Here is a 22,141-nt window from a genome sequence, read left to right as displayed (position 1 = left end):
ATGCTCTGCCTGCGCACACATCTCCTATCTTTTTCAATGGGATTGTGCTTCAGTCTGAGCTCCCCCAGGAATGGGCATCTTCTATAGACTTTGGTAATCATCTGTGCTGCTCCCTGCCCACCTCGGACTGTGAAATAAGCCTACTCCTCATACACCAGCAGCAGCAGCATGAGAACTGTGTCTGTGTAATAATATATAATTTTCTTTTTAATAATATTATTAGTATTATTATTAAAAAAATTAAATTATAGTTGGAGTAATGCACTGATATTGTTATTATTTTTTAATAAAATAATTTTAAAAATTGGTTTGTTTTTTAATATAAAATATATTATAGTTCACCAAAGGGGGGGACTCTCGAATCACTCTGTGAAAAAGTGGGCTCTGCCCCAAAAAAGGTTGGGAACCCATGGTCTAGAGTGTTTTTTTGTTAGTAGGGTTTGAATAGGGGCTGGCAAGCATAATGTGGAGAAAACATGCTTTTACACCATGAAAATTGATTAAGCTAAACACACTACAAATGAGAAATCACAAAAAAATAGATGTCATTAGAAAAACATTTAAAATAAATAAAGGTCCAACTCACTTAGAAAAGTGAATGCAGTAAAAACTTCACCCTGCAAAGAATACCCAATCACATTGATTGAACTTGTTGGACCTATATCTTTTTTCAACCTAATTAACTACAAAATGTAACATGAAACATATCCAATCACATGGAAAATATTCCCTTGCAAGAAGATAACACATTGTTAAACTGACAGCCTAGACAGCCTACATTACTTTAAATGATAAGCCCCAATACAAAGGGCTGTTCTGAGTAAAGGAAGGGGGGGGGGGGGTGATTAGCACACTGGACACCGGGCCATTACTTTCTCCAGTGCCCCAAATGACTGAATGGATGGTTCAATAAGCTATAATGCTGTAAATTTGGGTCCCCCACATCGTTCTGGCTCATGACTAAGGGTAGTTTGGATCTCCCGCCCCCACCCCCTAAAAGAAAAACCCCAGCAAGGTTTTTCCCTACACCACAAACATTTCCTGCACCCCACTTACTATTTACCTTTTCCCGCATTTTCCCCCACTATTGCCTACCAGCCTATACTCTTCTCCCAAAAACGCACTGACACCTTCCTTGGGTTTAAATAGGCTGGCAAGCAGCCGTTTATTAACAAAACAACTTAAATAACAATAAATAACAATAAATAACCATTAATTACAACAATATTTAAATAACATATACATATTATCTCCATTACCATAACTTAACATATATAAGGACATATAACATTAGTATACTCTTTATATATACTTTACAGTCTTTATTAATAAAAAACCTTTTCCAACCAATCAAACTATAACACACCCCGTTTTTCACTGTGCCCAATTGCACTATAACCAACAGCCAACTCCAGTTTACTCCGCCAAGCTGCAGGTCTAGGAAAAAAGGTAAAGTCCGTTCCACCAAAAATTGTTTAACCACACACTGGCCCCTAGTCGCCCAGCACCGCCTCAAGGGGCCCACCATAATACCATTTAAATAGGCACCCTACCAATGGGTTGCCCTTCCCAATTACCAACAGGACTCTTACCCTCCTAAACCCCAACCACCTCCAACACATAGCCTTGCTCCGAAGGGAGGGTGGGTGGGAATTTTCCTTTCCAGAAAAAACTGGCCCTCTTACGTAAACCTTTCTATCCTCCTCCCCTTAACGTCCGACCAGACCTCTAGTGAATCCCACACCCTAACCTCCCTCCCTCACATTAACCCATACATAACCTGCTAACAGAAAAAGGGGGGGGGGCTTCTCAGTCATGCCGGCCCTACACTTAGTCCTGTTGCACCTCAAGATTGTTTACGAATATGTAAAAGTATATAAAGGTATATATATGTATAAATATATAGATGTATTCAAAGATGTATGACTAGGTATGTGTGGGTCCTAATAATTAGACTGTATCTAACTAGCATGAAACAATACAGTACAGAAATGTGTTTTAACATGAAACCTGTGTTATCTTGATCTGGCCATAGGGGCTTCCTAGGGGGTCTCCAAGTGTAGGACTTCACAGAGTAACACACAAGTGATACAACAACTGCCAGGAGACAAGACCTATTTTCCCAGAACAAACAGACCACCAATATGGCCTTCAAAGGGCAATAAGTCCATTCAATTGAGGAAACAGGAGATGGAGGTGTAAGTGAACAGATGGACTGGGGTGATGACCCAGCTGGACATTCATAGACCCCTAAACATAGATTCCAGCTGTAGATTTTTTATATCAAATTTAGTTGGGAGGTCCATCAAATTACATTAACCAATCCCAATCTGGTGGGGTGTGGGCCAACTGATGATCATTGCGACTAACACACCCACTAACCAATCAAAGAGCCCCAATGTTACCTAATGGGACTTAAATATATAAAAGGGGAACTAAAATGATGGGAATTAGTCTTCTTAGGGAATCTAGCACCTGGGGTACCCCACAACATCTTAGCAGGTAGCTATACACATTCCTGAATTGCTTCTTGTATTGTTTGGTATATGTCTTTGTATATGTTTATGCTATTATTTCTATATTGTTTTGATGTATTTTGTACTAAGTAGTTACTGGGTTATTGTAGGGGTTACTACTAACAACTGTATGTTCATGTAATATATATATGTGACATTGATTGAAGTTCCTATGTGGTTAAATATCTGATGATATCGCTGTGTACTTTGTCTTACCTTGTTTTCTTAATTAAACTGTTTGAATGACTAGCTATTATTTGTGCATGAACCTTCTTTAATTGAATATCTATATGCATTGATAGGAATATAATTTCCCTATTTATGCAGATAAATAGATAAAATATACCTAAATAACAAGTCCCCTGCTGCAGGCCTCCCTATAGGCCTGCTTCTTTAAAGCTCTCCAAAGCTAGAAGAGATACACGGGGGGCGTAGCTGCATGGCTTCCGAGGCAGATGTGTGATCCCTGAGCTCCTGATCCGGGCCACATAGCTGCATTTCTGACAGTGTTCCAGCTTACACAGATGGGGAAGCAGAAGCACCAACGAAACCTCAAGGCATCAGGGTCCCGCAGGCAGACAAGTCTTACTCAGCGATCCACTATACCGGCCCTTTTGCAGCATCTGGAAGCCACTGGAAGACACTCCAGAGAGATATTGGCAGAATTCTCCTTGTGATCACTCTGTAACACTTGGATTACTAGCAGCATTATCAACATCCCATGCTGGCAATATGCCCAATCCTTCCAATAGTGGCTCCAACTCTGCTCATTCATCAGATGACTCATTGCAGTGCAGAACAGCTCCACAAAAATGTCCTGCTCCCAGGTCAAACATCATGTTTTTCCTGCTCCCAGGTCAAACATCATGTTTTTGAATTGCTTAGCACATCATCCTTCTCCATCTACTCCAAGGTGAATTCTCATGCAGTCTTGCCAGTGACAACATCAGCTGGCAATATCCCAGTTGCCCCAGCGGGCGCTGGCCTCTACCTCACCACAGAGTCACCATCTTTCACAATTCTTCCAGCACCATGGCAGAAATACTTACAGGCATATCCTATCAGAAAAGATTTTTGCCAACTTATTCATGAGGTCATAGAGGCCTGTCGGGCTGAGATCCAGATTGAGAGCTGACTTGCTCTTTTGAAAGAGTCGACTCCATCAATGATGATATCAAAGTTTCCAAATTAGCTGTTACACAATTACAGCAACATGTTCATTCCCAAAAATCAGCAAATTATAGTTATAATGTTATTTGGGGGATTATAGAGTTATAACGTTATTTGGGGGATTTAGATAACAAAAGTTGGGGTCAAAATATTCGGGTCCACGGCCTGCCTAAAGCTACCTTAGTTGAGGACCTCCCACTAGTCTTACAAGCAATTTTCAATAACATTCTTGGTCGCCCGACATCCAATCCAATTGAGTTGGACTATGCTCATGAAGCCCTCTGCCCACCTGGTCCGCCTTCCAGACTCCGGGACGCTGTGTGTAGAGTTCAGGACCTTGCCACCAGAGAGGAACTTATGAAAAAGGCACAGAATATGAGGACCATCGAGTTTGATGGTGCAATGGTGCAATTATTTCCGGATCTATCCTGGACTACCCTACAACAATGCCAGGCCCCCCAACCTCTTCTTGCCATTCTTTATGATGATTCCATCCCTTATAGATTGGGCTTCCCCTTCAGCCTCACAGCCAGAAAGGAAGGAAGGCAGATCCTCGGTTTTTCTTTACCCAGAGGACTTAGAATGCTTCTGCGAAGATCTTTGGATTACCTGGATTACAAGGTTGGGACCCCCTGCAGGTGGACTCTTTAGTTCCTGATCGATGACAACAGGCTCCTCAGCAGAGGCGCTCTCAGCATCCTAGTGCTACATCTTAGAGTTTCTTTTTGTTTTGCTCATATTCCTTGCTTGCTCATCTGTTTGTATTATTGAAGTTGATTTTGACTCTAAAATTGGTTACAATACCATATTGCTTATTTTAACCAATCGTTTTGGTTACCTGACATGTATGCTAATATCATTTCCGGGATGCGGCCCGGGCCAATGGAAATTACAAGACCATTTGGTATGTGCCCTCTGGGGGCCTTCACTGTGTTCAGTACACTCCTTGATATTCCTGTATTCAAAATGGAAGATATACAGGGTTTGGAGTGAAATCCAGGAGTTAGCAGTGGAAGTGAATATGAAGGAAGTGTTTCATCAAACCAGCAGTTCTCCCAAGAAGAGCTCAATGATTTCATACGTGACCTAAAGCTACGTACACATGTCAAATTTTTCTCGCCTGATAATCGGCTTTCGCCAGATATCGGGCGAGAATCTGGCGTGTGTACAGCCCACGTCGTTCATCGTCTGTGGATCCGTCCTGGTGGATCCAGTGACGATAAATGACGAGCGATCCTAATGCAAGGGAAGGGGGAGAGCGCGCAGCAGGGTGCCACTCCGTCGCTCTCCCCCTCCCCTCTCCATGGAGCAGAACGGTGCTGTATGTACAGCACTCGTTCATGCATCGTGCAGTTCTTATAGTTGGAAAAGATTGTGAGAATTGCACGTGTGTATGCGGCTTAAGTCTGTCAAAACAAGCAACTGAACTTTTAGTGTCCAGGCTGAAAGAAAAGAACTGTCTGAGACCGGAAGGTAAAATAACGGTTTATAGGACATGAGAGGTGACACTCCTACCATATTTCAGTTAAGATGGAGATTTTGTGTACGGTTGTAACATCCCTGGACTACTAAAGCTGCGTACACACCTGCAATTTTTGTCGTTGGAAAGGATCTTTCACGATCCTTTCCAATGACAAGGGAGTGCACGATGCATGAACGGTGCTGTACATACATACAGCACCGTTCGTGCTCTATGGAGAGGGGAGGGGGAGAGCGACGGAGCATCGTCCGTGGATCCGGCAGGACGGTCTTTCGGACGATGGACGACAACGACTGTACACACGGCAGATTTTCGCCCAATAATTGGCCGATGCCGATTATCGGGCGATAAAAATCTGACGTGTGTACGTAGCTTAACCCATATAGGAGTACCAGAATACCAAACAGAAGACTGGCGGCTTTTCATAGACAGTTCCACTTGAAGTTTGAAATCTGTTTTACTGCATATTGGCAACTGCTTTGCATCAATTCCAATTGGTCACTCAACAAAAGAACATACAAATATCAAAATGGTCTTACAAAAAACATAAATATAAAATGACTTTAATCTGTTTGGCAGGAAAATGTTTGTTGACCAGTGTTATCAATAGAAATGCTTAAGTATTTTTCATTAAATGTTAAAGGAATAAATTCCCCCTGTGCGCGTAGGTTGGCCCTCCAAGAATGCAGGTGCTCTAGGGCAGATATTGTCTTTTTACAAGAGACTCACCTAACGGATTCTAGCTTATATATAGTTTTGCTAAAAAGTACTACCCCTCTGTTTACACTACTACTACTGCAAATAGGAAATCATTGGGGGTAGCCATAATGATTCGCTCAGGGACCCCATTTTCTCCAATCCAAGCTTTAGTGGATCCAGAAATTTGATATGTGGTTTTGAATGGGCATATAAACTCAGTGTTCATTATTTTATGTAGTGTATATTTGCCTAATACTTCACAAATACTGGAATACTCAAAAATTCTGGAAAAAATCATGGAACTGACACAAACTTTGCCACATAGCTATGCCTTATTTGGAGGTGACTTTAACTTACCCCACACACCATCATTGGACTGATTTTCTCTTGAGTAAGACCCCCCCAACTCCTAATTTTTCTTCCCGCTTTAGAGCCCTGCTGCATAAATGTTCTCTTTACGATGTCTGGCGCATCCATCACCCAACAGATAAGGAATACACTTTCTATTCTAAACCTCATGACACACAGACTAAAATTGATTATTTCTTTGGTTATTATGCAATGCTTAAAGCAGCCAAGCACTCTCAAATTGGGTCAATCATCTGAACTTCGCTCAAGCTCCTAGTCGAAAACGTCACTGGAGAATGAATGATTACTTGCCCAAATATTTTCCCACTATAATGGCATTGCAATCAGAATGGGAACGCTATTTTCTCGAAAATACTAACTCAGTTCCCGAGGTGTCCACACTATGGGAGGCGCACAAAGCAATAATTAGAGGGCATTGCTTTAAAAAGTTCCCCAAAAAAATGCAGTTCCCAGGCTCCAACTTACTCAACAACTATGATTGTATGAACAAAAACTCTCAGAACACCCGTTCAAATCCACCCTGTGTACAATAGTATCAGTTCGCAATCAACTGAAAGAACTGGAACTGGATCAGATGGAAAAAACACTGTTATACACCCGCCAAAGATGCTATGATAAAGGCAACAAACTAACTATGGGTTGTCACGATAAAATGTTGTTTTAATGTTGATTTGCTAAAGAATAACATGTCTGAATAAACAATCACTGCTATGTTATAGATATATGTGAACACTCTTGTATGCAGAACCTTGACAGATTGATAATTTTAATATACTGTTTTTTTAATTAGAACTTTGGGGAAATTTTTTTTCTTTTACATATTCTTCATGTGTTATTTAGGTTTTCTCCCCTTCTTTTTAGTATTTTTGTTATACTTTTAACAATTTCAATAAAAATTTACATTAAAAAAAGAAAGGGATACACATTCATCAGTGATGATGATTCATCTGGGTGTTCCAGAAAACCTGGAATGGATCTAGCGCAGGATTCAAAACATTTACTAACAAATAGCAAATGACTTTAAGAAATTCATTCCAGGTGTGCTTAATCACCCAGCTTTACTGATGAAAGTGTATCCTTTCCAACCTTGGAGAGCATTTATAAATGAGACCAAATGTGCCTGCATATCCTTCTCCTCTTATGGCAAAATGTCCACATGCTTATGTGATACGAAAGTAACATGGCTGGACCATGGAGTGAATGTGTTTAAATAAAATGGCTGATCGAGATATAAAAGATCAATTAATAAATCAAGAAACAAAATGTTCACGAGCAGGAGTCGGCGCGTGACCAAGTGGTAAACAAGATCACACTGTGGTAAACAAGATCATCCCGAGACTATCACAAGACAGGAGAGTTAGTGTCTGTGTTCAATCAGGTAAGTACAACACAAAAGGGGTAGAACTAATCCGCAGCGACAGGGTACAGCTGACAGCCTGTCAACAAGTGTCAGTATTCAAGTGAATATTAAAAATACAACCCCTCAGATATTGTGTGTAACAAAGTGATATTCTGCATACAGAAATTATTGTTTAAATAATGATGTGTAAAATAAAAGCTGATGCCCATTTTAAGATACGTGACGGTGCTGTTATCCAGTTCTCATTAACTGCTCTGACAGCTCTCCAAGGACAAGAAAGAGTCAACTAATCCCCCTCAGAACTCCATATTGGGTAGAGTTCCGTATATAACCAGTCATATTGGGTGTATCCCCCACCAGAGCCCCATAAATGGAGGGCACCTGGGGCAAGTATTCTGAACCTTGATCTGGGGGCAGACGTGCAGTTCAGGTACCTAATGAGATGGACCAAACCCAGGTGCCTTCCATAGTCCAGGCTGACAGGGGTTCCCAACAAGGAGAGAGGTCAATGAAAAAAGCCTTACCCGGTGATGTATTATGAATTACTTATTAAGCTTGTGATAGAGCTTGTTGAATTGTATATTGCTGATCCTTAGGTATTGGCAGTATCTTGAGATATATAACCAATAGGTTCTTGAAATAGAGCTGTCCCCTTACCCTTATGGTAAGGGTCCATGTGATTGTTGTGAATTGTTTATATATTGTGTGTTGCAATAAATTTTGTTGTAAGCTTAATTGCATTGGTGTTTTCTTTGTGTAAATGCCTGTGAGGCGGACCGGCAGGTAAGCAGTCCCCTGTGTTGCTGGTTTTAGGGTTCCAGGGCTGTGTCCCTGTGTGAGTCTGTTTTTCACCCAGCAAAACACCTTAGGAACCTGAATTCTTATGTGTACTATGAACACATATGAATTAATTGAACCTAACACATTGTTAACTTTGTTGGAGTTCTGGCATGTTTGCTTCACCCCATAATGAATGCTTACCATGGGCTGCTGATGTTTAAGCAATGCATTGTGGGGTGCTAGATGCTCCAATATACATAGTGAATGTTTAGGTTTGATGACTCCCAGGTGTAGGGAGCTTTACATATATCCACACTTGATGCTGCCTCATGCTTGTGCCTACCATAAGCAAAAGAGCTACAATGCTTGAAGTGCATGTAAAGTCAACTTTTTAATTATGCAGTGTGTTGAAGGAATAGGTCACATTGTAATGCCTGTCTGTTAAATTGCTGAGATGTATGGTCCCTATATATGGTGGTCCCTATGTATATATATATAAATATATATAATGAACAAATTTAATAGTGTATGCACATGGCAAAAAAACAGTAAAGAAAATAAATAAATGCAAAAACAGCAAAATCTGGGTATATATGAAGTTAGTTTTTAGTTTATAGAAAATATTCTGAAAGAAATGGTGATCATAAACAACAGAGCAACAGTTCTCCCCTAAACCCTTTTTCAAGCCATGTAAAAATTCCTGAAGGCCGACATGCCTATTTGTAATGTTGTTTTAAAACTGGTTGTTTTAGGCCCCAAACAGATGCAGATGATTGACATATCAATCTATTACAAGGCTTTAAAAAAGGATGTTTTAGGCAGAGACTGATGCCGATAGCTTCAATAAACCACACTTTAGGTTCTGCAACCCCTGCTATTGTTTCTTCCACAAAACCAGAGAGAGAAAGAGGGAGAGAGAGGGAGAGAGAGAAAGAGAGAGAGAGAGACAGAGCTGGAGAGAGAGAGAGAGGGAGAGAGAAAAGCGTAAACAGGCAAATAGATGAACTACTTTTCTGTGCTGTCAGTCATGTATCCATTACTGTACCAAGAAAAGAATGCAAAATGGCTAATAGCTGATAGCCTCAATAAACCACACTTTAGGTTCTGCAAACCCTGCCATTGTTTCTTCTACATAACCAGATAGAAAGAGGGAGAGAGCGAGAGAGAGAGAGAGAGACAGAGGGAGAGAGAGAGAGGGAGAGAGAGAAGCGTAAACAGGCAAAAAGATGAACTATTTTTGTGTGCTGTCAGTCATGTATCCATTACTGTACCAAGAAAAGACTGCAAAATTGCTGATAGCTTCAATAAACCACACTTTAGGTTCTGCAACCCCTGCCATTGTTTCTTCTACATAACCAGTGAGACAGAGAGAAAGAGGGAGAGGGAGAGGGAGAGAGAGAGAGAGAGAGAGAGAGAGAGAATAAAGAGATAAAAAGGGAAAGAAGCGAAAAAGAAAAAAGAAGAATAGGCATGGGAGTGACAGGAAGAGAATAAAGAGAAAGAGGGAGGGAGGGAGGGAGAGAGAGAGAGAGAGAGGGAGAGAGAGAAGCGTAAACAGGCAAATAGATGAACTACTTTTCTGTGCTGTCAGTCATGTATCCATTACTGTACCAAGAAAAATGTATGCAAAATGGCTTACGTGCAAAGAAAAATAGGGAAAGAATTGACAATGAAATGCGGCATAACTAGTACACACAATAGAATAGAAGGTACAATAGTATAAAATCCTTGTGTTCACAGATGTATGTACATTGTTAAATGACAAAATGGTAGTTATTAGCTGTAGAAAGAAACCTGGAGTCAATGTGAACACTGAATTAAAACATCACAAGTTAACTGCCATCAACAAACCGAAGAGAAAAAGAAGAGCACTTCCGACCTAAAAACACACAGGGAATAATAATGTTTATAAAGGTGTTTGCTAAGTGTTAATTTTTGTAATAGAAAAGTGATTCATAGAGGTGTTCATGAAAAAAATAAATCAAATTCCAAGATTTTATTTTATATATAACAGTTTAGATGACGATGAGAGGAAATACTTAAACATTTTCCTTTTCTTCAAAAATAACTGTGTGTGCTTTAAAAAAACAAAAGAGAAAAGAAATTCAAATCAACTTCATTTAATTATTGCAGCTGGACAGTGTTGGTCAATGAGCCACAGTAAGAGGAACCTTTAGTAACCCCTGAAGGAGCCCGCAATTTCACCGAACCCTGGTCAAGAATGGCTTGCCTATATTATTCTAATTTTAGGGTAGTAATGGATGCATGCTGACAGCACAGAAAAGAAGTCCATCAATTATAATTATTTGTTCTATCTTTCTATTAATGTCTATTAAATTCTAAAAAGTCCCTTACAGCACACCAAGGACGCTTTTTATAGGGAAAAGTAAACATTAAAGTTAAACTCCAGGTAAAAATATCAATATCAATATGTGAACCCTTTTTTCAGCCAATTGATATGAAATACTGTTATGAAAGTTTTGTTATCCAGGTACCTCTAGTCAGGCCTTGAACCCCTTCTGGAGGGTACACTGCATTTTAAGTTGAACTAAAGTCCCACCTTCAAATTAAAGGTTTAGGCAGGTGCTTATTGCAGAAAGGGACAGGCAATTTCCTTCTGCAAAAACATGTCTTACCTGCCTGATCATGCTGGGAATATGTGAAAAAGTGAGCTGTGCAGCATTAGCTTTGGTATGCCAGGGATGGATGAACTTCCGAGTGCCTTCAATTATCTTGTGTTTGAAGCAAAGAACATCTAGAATGTCCCCCCCAAGGGAACATTTGGGAAGGGCCACATTAGATAGTGGAGAATTATAATTACTCTCTACACACTGAATCCTGCAAGACCTTTTTAGTCTCTACCATCTATTTGGACACACTAGAACAATCAAAAACTCATCAGTGTTTCCTCCCTTTCAAAAATAGATTTTTACTGTATTGTAGCCAATATCCAAAATCTACATTACCAACTGTATCTTACTCTAAGAATTGGTTACCCAATACTATTGGCCACCTACCATCTCCGTGTTTTCAAACTATCACTTACAATTCTGATTCTGGTCTCAAGAATCCCCTGAGGGGAAGCCTTCATGGCGAGACACATTGGAAACTGAGACATATTTTATTAAAACCTTGTGTATGCGATATGGGAACCAAAGAGTATGTACCATATGTACCATAAACTAGCGTAAGAAGTATTATGTCAGTTAAGGATGTGGATTTTGACACACTCTGGTAATTTAGGTTAATTATGTTCTTCTAAATACAATTTTTTTTTATTCATATCACTGTCTACGAAAGTCTGTTCTTTTTTTCCTCCCTTTCCTATTAAATTTACAATTTTACCATACAGGCTAGGTGAATATCACCACTAAGAATCTTCCTTTTTGGTAAATGATTACATTGTACTTACAAAGAAATCATACAAGAGTACATAGAATAATGTAGTACACACCTGAGAAGCAGTCACAATTTGGATCGATTTTGCAGTCACAGTCCGTTGGGGCTCCGACCAATGTGGAAATTTCTCCATTTGTGGTGACTTGCTGTATCCTGTTAACCTTCCTTTCATCTGTTTCGGCAATGTACAATGTTCCACTGTGTGACACAGCAATGGCTCGAGCAGATTCCAAAGTAGAGTGAATTGCTACTTTGCTAACCAGGAAATAATCTATACCAGGAACTTGGCAGTGTATTGGCCTGCCAGCAATAATTCTCACTTGGTTATTATCAGAAATTTGGAGCACGATATTATTGTCCAACACATATAATGAGTTATCCATAGGGTTGACTGCTAGATCAGTAGGCCATTCTAGTCGAACCTGTAATACCAGAAATAAAAATTAGACATTCTTTTGTTGAATTGACCAACTTATATAAAGTGCAGCTTTACCTATAGAAATTGCTATTTATTAACCTTCTCTAACCTAAATTATTTAAAATGAATGACTGACTTATTCTTTACCCATTGTTAATTTTAACAAACCTAAAGTTTGATGTTTGGATTGACTGAAAATGAAAAAGATATTTCAAGGTAAACAACAGTACAGACTGCAAATCCAACTGTCCAAGAAAAGTGATTTTGTATGTGTTAATAAAGGGGGTAAACATCATAGACAAAGGGGGTATACAAAACATCATATGCAAGCTGCAGTAACCCTGCAGTAACATGATATGACAACTGTGCAGCCCAGTATTTTATGACAAGAAGCCACCATTCCACCAAAAGCCTAGTGAGAAACCTACTGAGTTTTTAAAAATATTTTGTAAAACATAGAATAAAAAAATCCTTGACAACCTTACCAATTAACATGTTAACTGTTACCTGTGTCTTCAAATGTTTTTTTTTGCTTTACATAAAAACTAAGTCATGAAGACTTTAAAGTGACTTTGAGTCAGGCACCGGGGGTGACATTTTTGAAAATGTTAGCTCTTTGGCTGTTAAACTGATGTTTTGCCTTAAAATCCTTATGAGTCTCTGAGCCATATAAAGTACAGAGATTAGGAATTCAGACAGTTTCATGACACTCGGTCACAGTATGTACAGTATGTGCTCATGCTACTACTTTAAATGTATTGAAATCATACACAGCCAGCCAATTATCATTGTTTCAATTATAGCTAGCCACGTGAATTTGTGATGACAAAGTAACTTTTGGTATAGGAGCTCTGGGGGTAAATAATGACATAACTCAATCAGCCTGATTTATGAAAGCTCTTCAAGACTGGAGAAGATAGACTATCATGGGTAAATTTGGGTGATCCAACAAACCTGGTATGGATTTACTAAAAATAATTTTCTATTAGATGGCAATTTTTTTCGATCCTTGACAAGATCCTTTCCAGGTTTTCTGGATCATCCAAGTTCTCCCATGATAGTCTATCTTCACCAGTCTTATAGAACTTTAACAAAACATTTGAATCTTCAGCAGTGGGTATGCCTTAAAGGTGTGCCAGAGCCCACTAAAAACAGACTTGTACCAAAAGCATTGATGATATGCAAAGTAAAGAAATAAATATCAATCAATCAGAACTCAATGTGTATGAATAAAATTGTATGTCATCAAAGACATGGGTCATGAAGTATCTAGGCATGGCTTTGTATATTCAGGCTTAATACAAGAGCCAGTTTTTAGGAGCCCATGGAACCCACTCAGCATTATTTTTCACAGATTTGTTTTAGTTGATTGGTTTATAAAGTTTGCTGCATATTGCACATCTTTGTTGCCCTTTGCTCTACTTTACTGAAAAAAACAATAGTCTACATAGCACACTCATGGCTTTTATGTTTATGAAAGAATCTTCTGCCCAGCAAACTTTTCATGAAACTAATAGGATGTTGACAAGTATGCACGCTGTGTAAGTGCCGTCCTTCCCTAGTTGCACTGACCCCCCGGTTCTAAACCTTGACACCTGCGATTTACTGCCCGATATGATAGGCCTAAATTGTTAAAGCTTTTCAAGACCGAAGAAGATAAGCTTTTATTGGTGAACCTGGGTGATCTAGCTTGCCTGGAATGGATTTCCTAAAAGTATTTTGCTATTTGTTACCAAATGTTTCATTCCAGGTTTGCTAGATCACCCAGATTTACTGATGAAAGTGTATCCTCTCCAGTCTTGGAGACCTTTAAACTGCTGGGCAGTTCATTTCTGTCTGGATTTATATGTCTAAAAGCGGTACCTGACCTCTCTTGCTTGCTGCCTGCCTCAACCCTGGCCTTTCTTGACAAATAGTCTGCTTAGTGATTTGGGACTGTGTATCATCCTGCCCACCCTGGTGTGCCCAAGGACTGCAATCTGGCAGTAACCAGCAGTGCAACAGAGGCTCTGGAGAAGACCTGATTACTGCTTAGACTCTTCACAGGGCTCACACCACTTCTGTGCAAGCTGTAGCGCCCACCTAGTGGTCATGTCTCCCATACTACTTTATTTGTGGAAATAATAGTCTGGAAATGTTTTTGCTTGGATAGGAAGTTTTCTACAAATAGGAGCAGATTTATTTTTTCTAATTATGTTGTTCCTTCTAACTGTGTAAATACTTTATACATGTGTTTTATTGCCAGATGTACTACAGTTAGAGAAATGTATGCAGACCCCATTGTCTCAGAAAAGCCCCCATACAAGACATTCAAACGCCAGACAGGAACAGATATGATGGCAAAGATGTTGTGAATAGGATTACTCCTCGGATCCTATAAGGGATTCACTTCCTGAAAAAGAGGGGCTCTCCATCCAGGAGTGAATGTAGCACTGTGAGTCTACTGCATCACAGATAGAAGGGAAAAATAGAGTGTGACCCTCAAATAAGGTCAAGAGAAGGGAATGTGATAAACATATAGGGGGTCTGTATAAAGCATATAAAATATACTCTGCTTCTATGAAGAATAGTTACTGCTTTGTTTGATAGTTTTCAGAGACCAGCACCTGCAACAGAAACAATCAGCGGGATGACCCTGAAAGCTGAGCACAGAATGGCCTTGAAGGCTGATAAGAGACCCTTGCAGTTAGAACCAATTTGAATTGAATCCAAGAATCCAAGATGGTAGAAAATTATTTACGTGACAAAACTCTGCAACTTGCAAACTTGTTTAGAACATGTGGGGACCACTAATTACAAGCAGTCAGCCAACAGAAACTTTATTAAAAGTAAAGGAATACTCAGTGACATCCATTTTTTTGCTGGGCAGTCTTCAATAAACAAACATTCCACTTTCTGTTTCTTTATTGATCCCACCACCTTTTGGATTTATTTTGCACTCATCAGATTAATGTGACCTCTAAATAAATCTTATTGTATCCTAGTATCCAATGTCACAATCCCACTCCATGTTTTATCAGTAGCACAAAGGTTGCTGTGGTCACATTAGGCATATATGCAAATGTATTGCATATTTTATTATGCTCTGAAACAATTGTAGACAGGTAAAGTGAGGTTTCCAAAGGTTTTAACAATAGATAGATAGACAAACAGATAGAAATAACCTTTGTATTTTTGTCAGTAAAAATAGATCACAACGGAACCTAAAAAAAAAAGAATTAATATAATGGACACATTTCCGACAAGGCAATCAGTCACAAGTGAGACTAAAATCGAAGAATCTTGTCCACTTTTATGCAGCTGTCTAGCACATGCAGATGAATAAAATCCAATATTATCAGAAACGTGTTATTCTAAATATGAATAGAACATTCTGTCTGCTCTCTTCTCTCTTGAAATGAAACTGCCCTCCGGCACTCCTTGTTGAATAACAGTTTATTGTACAGTGTCCAGAACCCATAAACAATTTACAAGTTCCTTCTATTTCTTTATGTTTGTTTGATTGAGCCTTGTTTCTATTAAAATATATTTTGATAAGAATCCCACTGAGCAAAAGAGCTGCAGTTAAGCTATTTTCTGCCTTGCAATTTAAAGACCCACTTGTCAATTCAATCCACTTAATTTTCAAGCACTTCCTAGGTGAAGGTGGATTATTGCACTTAAAAGAAGTTTTTACATTTTTGTAATTTAAAAATGTTTTTCCTATCCACATTCTTTTTCTTTATAGAATCATGTTATAAGGTGCGTACACACTTCCAATTTTTATCGTTCCAATCGAACGACGAACGATCGATTGGGCAAAAAATCGTTCGTATCGGCGTCGTTGGTTACTTTTTTTACGAACGATTTTTGCCCAATCGATCGTTCGTCGTTCGTTTTGAACAATAAAAATTGGAAGTGTGTACGCACCTTAAAGCCACCTGGCAGATAGGCATATATTACTAAGGTCTAAACTGAATTTCAACCTGAGATCACAATTTGTATTGACTAGGTGGAAAAATTCAAAATAGATGAAAGAACGCTGACAAAACCTGCCATGTATTAACCAGAAAAGAAACAAAGTAACAACAAACAAAGGATTTATACAGATCTAACAGACACAAACAGCAATTAAACACTTATTTTAACAGAGTGTTTACCCTGAGGCTTTAAAAGCCCATATTTGAAATTCCCATGCATTCCAATGGGCTAATCTACATCAGAGCCACACAGCATTATAGATAATACTCCTTGCAACGCTTTAAAAATTAAAATGCAGGGTTAACGCATGTTAATGCATCTTGATTTCAATGGCAGGCGTTTTATCATGTTTATAATGAAATAAGTTGAAACGTAAATGTGTTAAAAATGCAGGAAAATGCGGCATAGAGGTTTTCCGGCAGTTTAAAGGCAAGCTTTAAAACACTAGTAAGGCTTAGTCTACACTGACTGTTTCCCCAGTAAGCTGCAATATGTTACAGTCTCATCCTTAAGCTCAGATATGTTTTAAATCAAGTGAAAATAAATCACCCACACAGTTGCATTATAATGTTCCGTATTGCTTGGTGATCTCAGTTAAGTAATGCCCTTTTCATGGTCACATTCACTTACCCAAAATAACATGCATTACATTCGGTGTAAAATAGGAACTTAGTATTATAAAAAACATTAAGCTACCAAAAGCTGGTGTACCCCATTTCAAAGAATCATGTAATGCAGATCATGTAAATATCAAGACCAGAAGAAGCAAGATAAGGGACAGAAAAAAGTCATAGTTCAGTTATTTTGAGTATTAGGAATTATGTTAAAAATGTGTTTATTGTCTTTTAAACTATTAGATCTTGTTGCTGTAGAGACTAATAAATGGTTCAGCTTTGTATGTAACTCATACATTTTTTATCTTTTCCAATATAAATATAAAAAAATATATACACAATAAATACATTATCTATGTAGAATGTGTTATATGAGTATGCATACAGGATATGGGGCACTGAACCAGAGTCCCTGATTTCATGGGTACACGAGCAGTCACAGCTGTATCTAATACAGTTATATTAATGACAAATTTAAGTAGGTAATTAAGAAGTGCTGGATATATGGGGATGCTGATGCTGAGCAAAAACAGTGTGGAATGGGTTTAAAAGGCAGAGCAAGTAAATATAGAGGCAACTAGATGATAAATGAAAAAAAGATCATTTCAGTTTATTTTAAAAATCTCACACATCACAGGGGTATAAAAAAGTTCCACTTCCTCAAAGGTGTAAAACCAGAAAAAGAGATCATGAGGTTATTACTACAAATCAGTCTGTGCAGATGTAAAATTAAAAAAAAAATCTGCAATGATTGGTTTGCAAAAATATAAATTTTTATGCTAACACAGCATGGTCCAAAATATATTTCACATACAGTATTAAGGAAGAGGTAGCATTGAGGTGGCATCTCCCAACAAACGGCAATTATTTATTCATTCTGGACACATTGATTGACCCACATTTTACTTTTCCATAAGACAGGCAATGACAATGAGGTAGATAAAAAAAACGTTGTATTCCAAGGAATGCAAACTACATTTTAACAAATCAGTTTACAATATTCAAAAGCAAAAAGGGTTAGAACTGACCAGCTGCAACACTGTATGATGCTTTCAAGTGTTGTAGGGGACTGCCTTTTTCTATCTGCTTGCTGAGTTGTAACTTTGTAAATAGCAAATAAAGTTGTTGAAGTTTTTCCTGCCCCTGATTATGGCCTGAGAAACCCCGATCAGGTCATAGGGAAATGCAGGAGGTACAGGGACAGAGATGAGAACGTGTGCTCAGCCAGGGTAGGTGCCTGCATCCCTTCCAGAACACACTGACTGCCTTGTCTGTGTGTAGTGCATTATTATATTAATTCCCTCTGTATTAATGGGGTATATGTGATATCTTATCAGAGATCACTTTGGGATATCCCTACTGTCAGTGTATCAGCTATATACACAAATACCGTGTTTCCCCGATTATAAGCCATCCCCATTAAATAAGCCACCCCCGATTTTTGATAAAAAAATTAAAATAAGGCACTCATCCGTGAATAAGACATCCTCTGATATCCGATCCTCTGTGTGTCTCCTCGATGCTGGCTGCAGTGTGTGTCTCCTCCTGGCTGCAGTGCAGAGCGAAACTGAAAGTAAGAAGCTGGGACACGCGCCCCCACGATCCTGCACCAGCAAGCAAGCTGCTGATCCCTGCCCTAACGGAGATCCCTGCCCTAACGGAGCCCCCCCCCCCCCCTTATAACAGGGCTACACTGTCTTCTAGTTGGTAACTGGTAATTTCTTTTTTCATGGGATGCATACAGAGGAAATAGCAAATGCTGTTACAGCCAAAGGTTCCCTCTCCAGTTTAAAGACAAAAAAGAAAACTTCAGTGGCACCTATAGCCTAATTTGCTTTTGTATTTGCCCCTTAAAGTAATTATGTTTTTTTTTTGCAATAGCTATTTGTGCAAGCAGTTGTTTGGTAACCTATAGAGATGAGCAAGCGGGTTTTTAAAACTTGATGCAGCAAATTTAGCCATTCTCGCTTACTGAAATTGTGAATGAAAAATTGTGAATTGAGAATGGCCGGTGTAAATTCACCAAACGAGATAGAATTAAAAAAAAAAAAAAGATTGCAAACTGTGCTTATCAATGAATGCAGTGCCGGCTGCATTAATTGATCAGCTCAGTGTGCAATCCTGGCGCTAGAGGTTAAATAGGGGCAAGTCTCCCCTTTCAAAACCTCTAGTGCTCTCTAATTGGCTGATTTAACCTCTAGTGCTGGGGATCCCACACAGGATTCCCAGGGCTGCATGAACGAATGCAGCCCTGAGAATCCACTGCAATTCCGAGGCACTGGAGGTTAATTAACCTCAAGTGCCCGGGGATCGCAGTTGAACTGCAGATGAACTCTCAATGTAGTTTCTCCATTGAGAGCTCATCTACAGTTCAGTTCCCATGGTCACCGGGCTGATAAGTGCAGCCCGGTGACCATGGGAACTTGGCGGTCTCAGCTGATTGGAGGCAAGCGATAGCCTCCAATCAGCTGTGACTGCAGGCGAACTCTCAATGGAGTTTCTCCATTGAGAGTTCATCTGTAGTTCAATTCCCACAGTCACCGGGCTGTACCAATCAGCTGTGACTGCAAGCAAACTCTCAATGGAGAAACTCTATTGAGAGTTCATCTGCAGTTCAACTGCGATTCCTGGGCACTAGAGGGTAATTAACCTCTAGTGCCGGGGATTGCAAACAGGAGGATTCCCAGGGCTGCAAGAATGAATGCAGCCCTGAGAATCCACTGTGATCCTGGGTTACTAGAGGGTAATGAACCTCTAGTGCTGGGGATCATAATGATTTCCTCGATCCTCCGATGGATTCGCGAAATCGGTTTGCCAAAATTTCCCGGACTAATCGGAAGTTCGAGGAAATTTTTTCAAGAATGCCAGAGGCATTCTCATTCATCCCTAGTAACCTATGGTTTATATTCTTTGCTCACCTTCATATATATAAATGCACATTTATATCAGTATGTAGCATGCTGTGATCTTTTGATCTATTGGGTGTTAAATGTGTTACAAGGTAAAATGTGAAGTATTGTTTGAAACCCACAATGCATTTTTCTTTGTTTGGAGCATTATAATCTTGTAATTGCGTTCTGAATTAATATTAAAGCAATCCATAAAGTGCATCTCATCTCAATAAAATACAAATTCATGTTGTCATTATATTACATGCTGAGATTGCTCTATCTCTAATTCTCTTCTATGCAGTTCTAAAAAGTCTATTTTTTTCCTAGAATTTGTATTTTACTGCTGTTGTCTGCATTATATTCCCCAGCATCCTCTTCAATTCCTCCAGCTGGTTTACTTGGCTTTGCTTTAAAATGGCTTTGCTTTTCAAAATTCTGTATATATAAAGAATATATATAAATCTGTATATATATCATTTCTATGGATTAAAGGCAAATCAGCCACAGTCCTTAAACTTAATATAATAAATAATAAATGCAGTTTGTTAATCTTTTAAGGGTTTTCAAGTGTACAGAATACCTCTTCACAAATCAGGTTGGCTAACTTTGGAAATATTCTAGGTTTAAAAAGACATTAGCTAAAAAAAGGCATGCTGAGCTTTGTATTCTGGTGAACATTAACCTAAGGTCTAAAACAAAGTTATTGAATTGAAGGATGTTGGCTACAAAATTAGAATTCAGTAATGAATACCAACATTGCTTAGAGAAAATGCCAACTATGAGCTAACATTTTTGCTCAATGCTAACAGACACAATAATTTGTCATTAGGTGAAGAGGTTAGCATTGCATATTCCACTACTGCACAGAAAAATATGCTAAGTATAACACTTGTTATTGGTGGATGGATGTGTCCTGTGCTGAGTTCTTGGTATTAGATCTGTTAGCAGTCTTTTGTTCTCACATATTGCAGTATTTTACTTAATCAGACTGCTAACAAGCTATGGAGAGCTTTAATTTGAATTACACTTTTGAATATGAAGCAGAAAAAAAAGAATACAGGAAAATGAATACTGGGAAAATGAATTATGTATATCTCTACAGATTGCAGACCTGTCCTGACTGCCTAATAGATCACAATTTCATTATTAGAGCTTAATTTTGTTTTTATGTTTTTATAAATACAACAGAAAAACAATGATAACTGAAACCACTGAAAGCACAATGCTGCACAGGAGTACCAATCTTCCATGTATGTGGAAAGACGCATATTATAGAAATGTCAAAGTCATTGGTGGCTGGGAAGAGCTCTCTTACATTATAAACATATGTGTATAGTCAGATTGAAAAACAACACATGTCCATCAAGCCCACCGAAGACAGGAATATAATCAACCTGCATTCTATGAACCTTAAACACACAGGAGAAGGGCAATGGGAATTTATTTCTAACGATCTTATCTTTTGCTAAATGTAAAAAAAAACTTTCCCTTTGTCCCACCTCACCAATATTATTACAGCCTGCACTGATAGGATTGGCAGGTGAAGATCTACCGGAAACAATAAATATACATAAAGGTGAGGCTAAGTGATTACATCGCTCTTCAGTGCTTTTCTTAGATTTTAGACTGCTGTCTGTTACAAGCAAAGCTAGCTAAGATAAAACAAATAAATCACATTCTCTGTTTCTGCCCTATTGCAGGTGCTGCAAAAAGGATCAGTAATTGATGTGCACACTTCATAAAGTTTCGTATTTTTAACAGATAATGTAGCAAGTGTCTATTCCCTGGTGGGTGCCATTAACACGTACAAAATCACAGTCTTAGGACAGAAAACAAAATGAAATCATATGCCAGTGTACTGCTTAGCAAACAGTCTTTTACTGACAGTGAGGAGGCATTTTTTCCCTACAACTAAACACAAAAACGTCTATAAAAGCAGTCCATATTTATGTCTATGTTCCCAGCAGGTTGTTACTAATGCGGCATCAGAAATTTTCTCTAAATTGAGAAAACATCTGCTTTTGTCAATCTCAATCCATTAATGTAAGGCTAAAGCATATCCACAATTAAGTTAAAATTGAAAAGTTATATATAGTTGTTTTTAAAGGTCAGTCTACAAAAAAAAAAAAATATTTTAGTGAAATCCCTTGGGCTGTGTTTTTTGATGGCTATCTATCTTTATTTAGAATCTCAGCAGTAATTTTTTATTTCCTTCATTTCTTGCACTGTTTTACCCAGTTTCAGGGTTTTGTGTTCCTGCCAATCATGGTTGGTTAGAAAGTTTTCTTCATAATTAAAAATTAAAGTTCAGAAGAGAAAGAGAGAGATCCCCTACTAACACCTTTAATAGTTGAAAAAAAATGTTATAGTCAGAATCCTCGAAAGGAAAGACTGAACAAACTGTTAAGTGGTCTAATTAGCATCTACCAAAAGATACTTACCAGTTTTGAGTGGCCTAATTTTGTAATACCGTAATTGTAATAGT

At 38.6% G+C, this 22,141-nt stretch overlaps 1 protein-coding gene across 3 annotated transcripts in view; it reads right to left on the bottom strand.

The window, feature by feature from the left end:
- The window catches only part of TENM1 (teneurin transmembrane protein 1), a 591,240-nt gene that overhangs the window by 58,201 nt on the left and 510,898 nt on the right, over window positions 1–22,141 (bottom strand). For all 3 annotated transcript variants that reach the window (XM_072431864.1, XM_072431865.1, XM_072431866.1), the window contains one exon: window positions 11,829–12,195. In XM_072431864.1, the coding sequence (XP_072287965.1) occupies window positions 11,829–12,195 (367 nt within the window). The remainder of the gene's footprint in view (window positions 1–11,828; window positions 12,196–22,141) is intronic.

This window comes from Pyxicephalus adspersus, chromosome Z (assembly GCF_032062135.1).
Source record: "Pyxicephalus adspersus chromosome Z, UCB_Pads_2.0, whole genome shotgun sequence".
In the NCBI taxonomy this organism is placed as follows: domain Eukaryota; kingdom Metazoa; phylum Chordata; class Amphibia; order Anura; family Pyxicephalidae; genus Pyxicephalus; species Pyxicephalus adspersus.
Note: the sequence above shows the minus strand (reverse complement) of the source record. Positions and strands in the feature narration are given on the sequence as shown.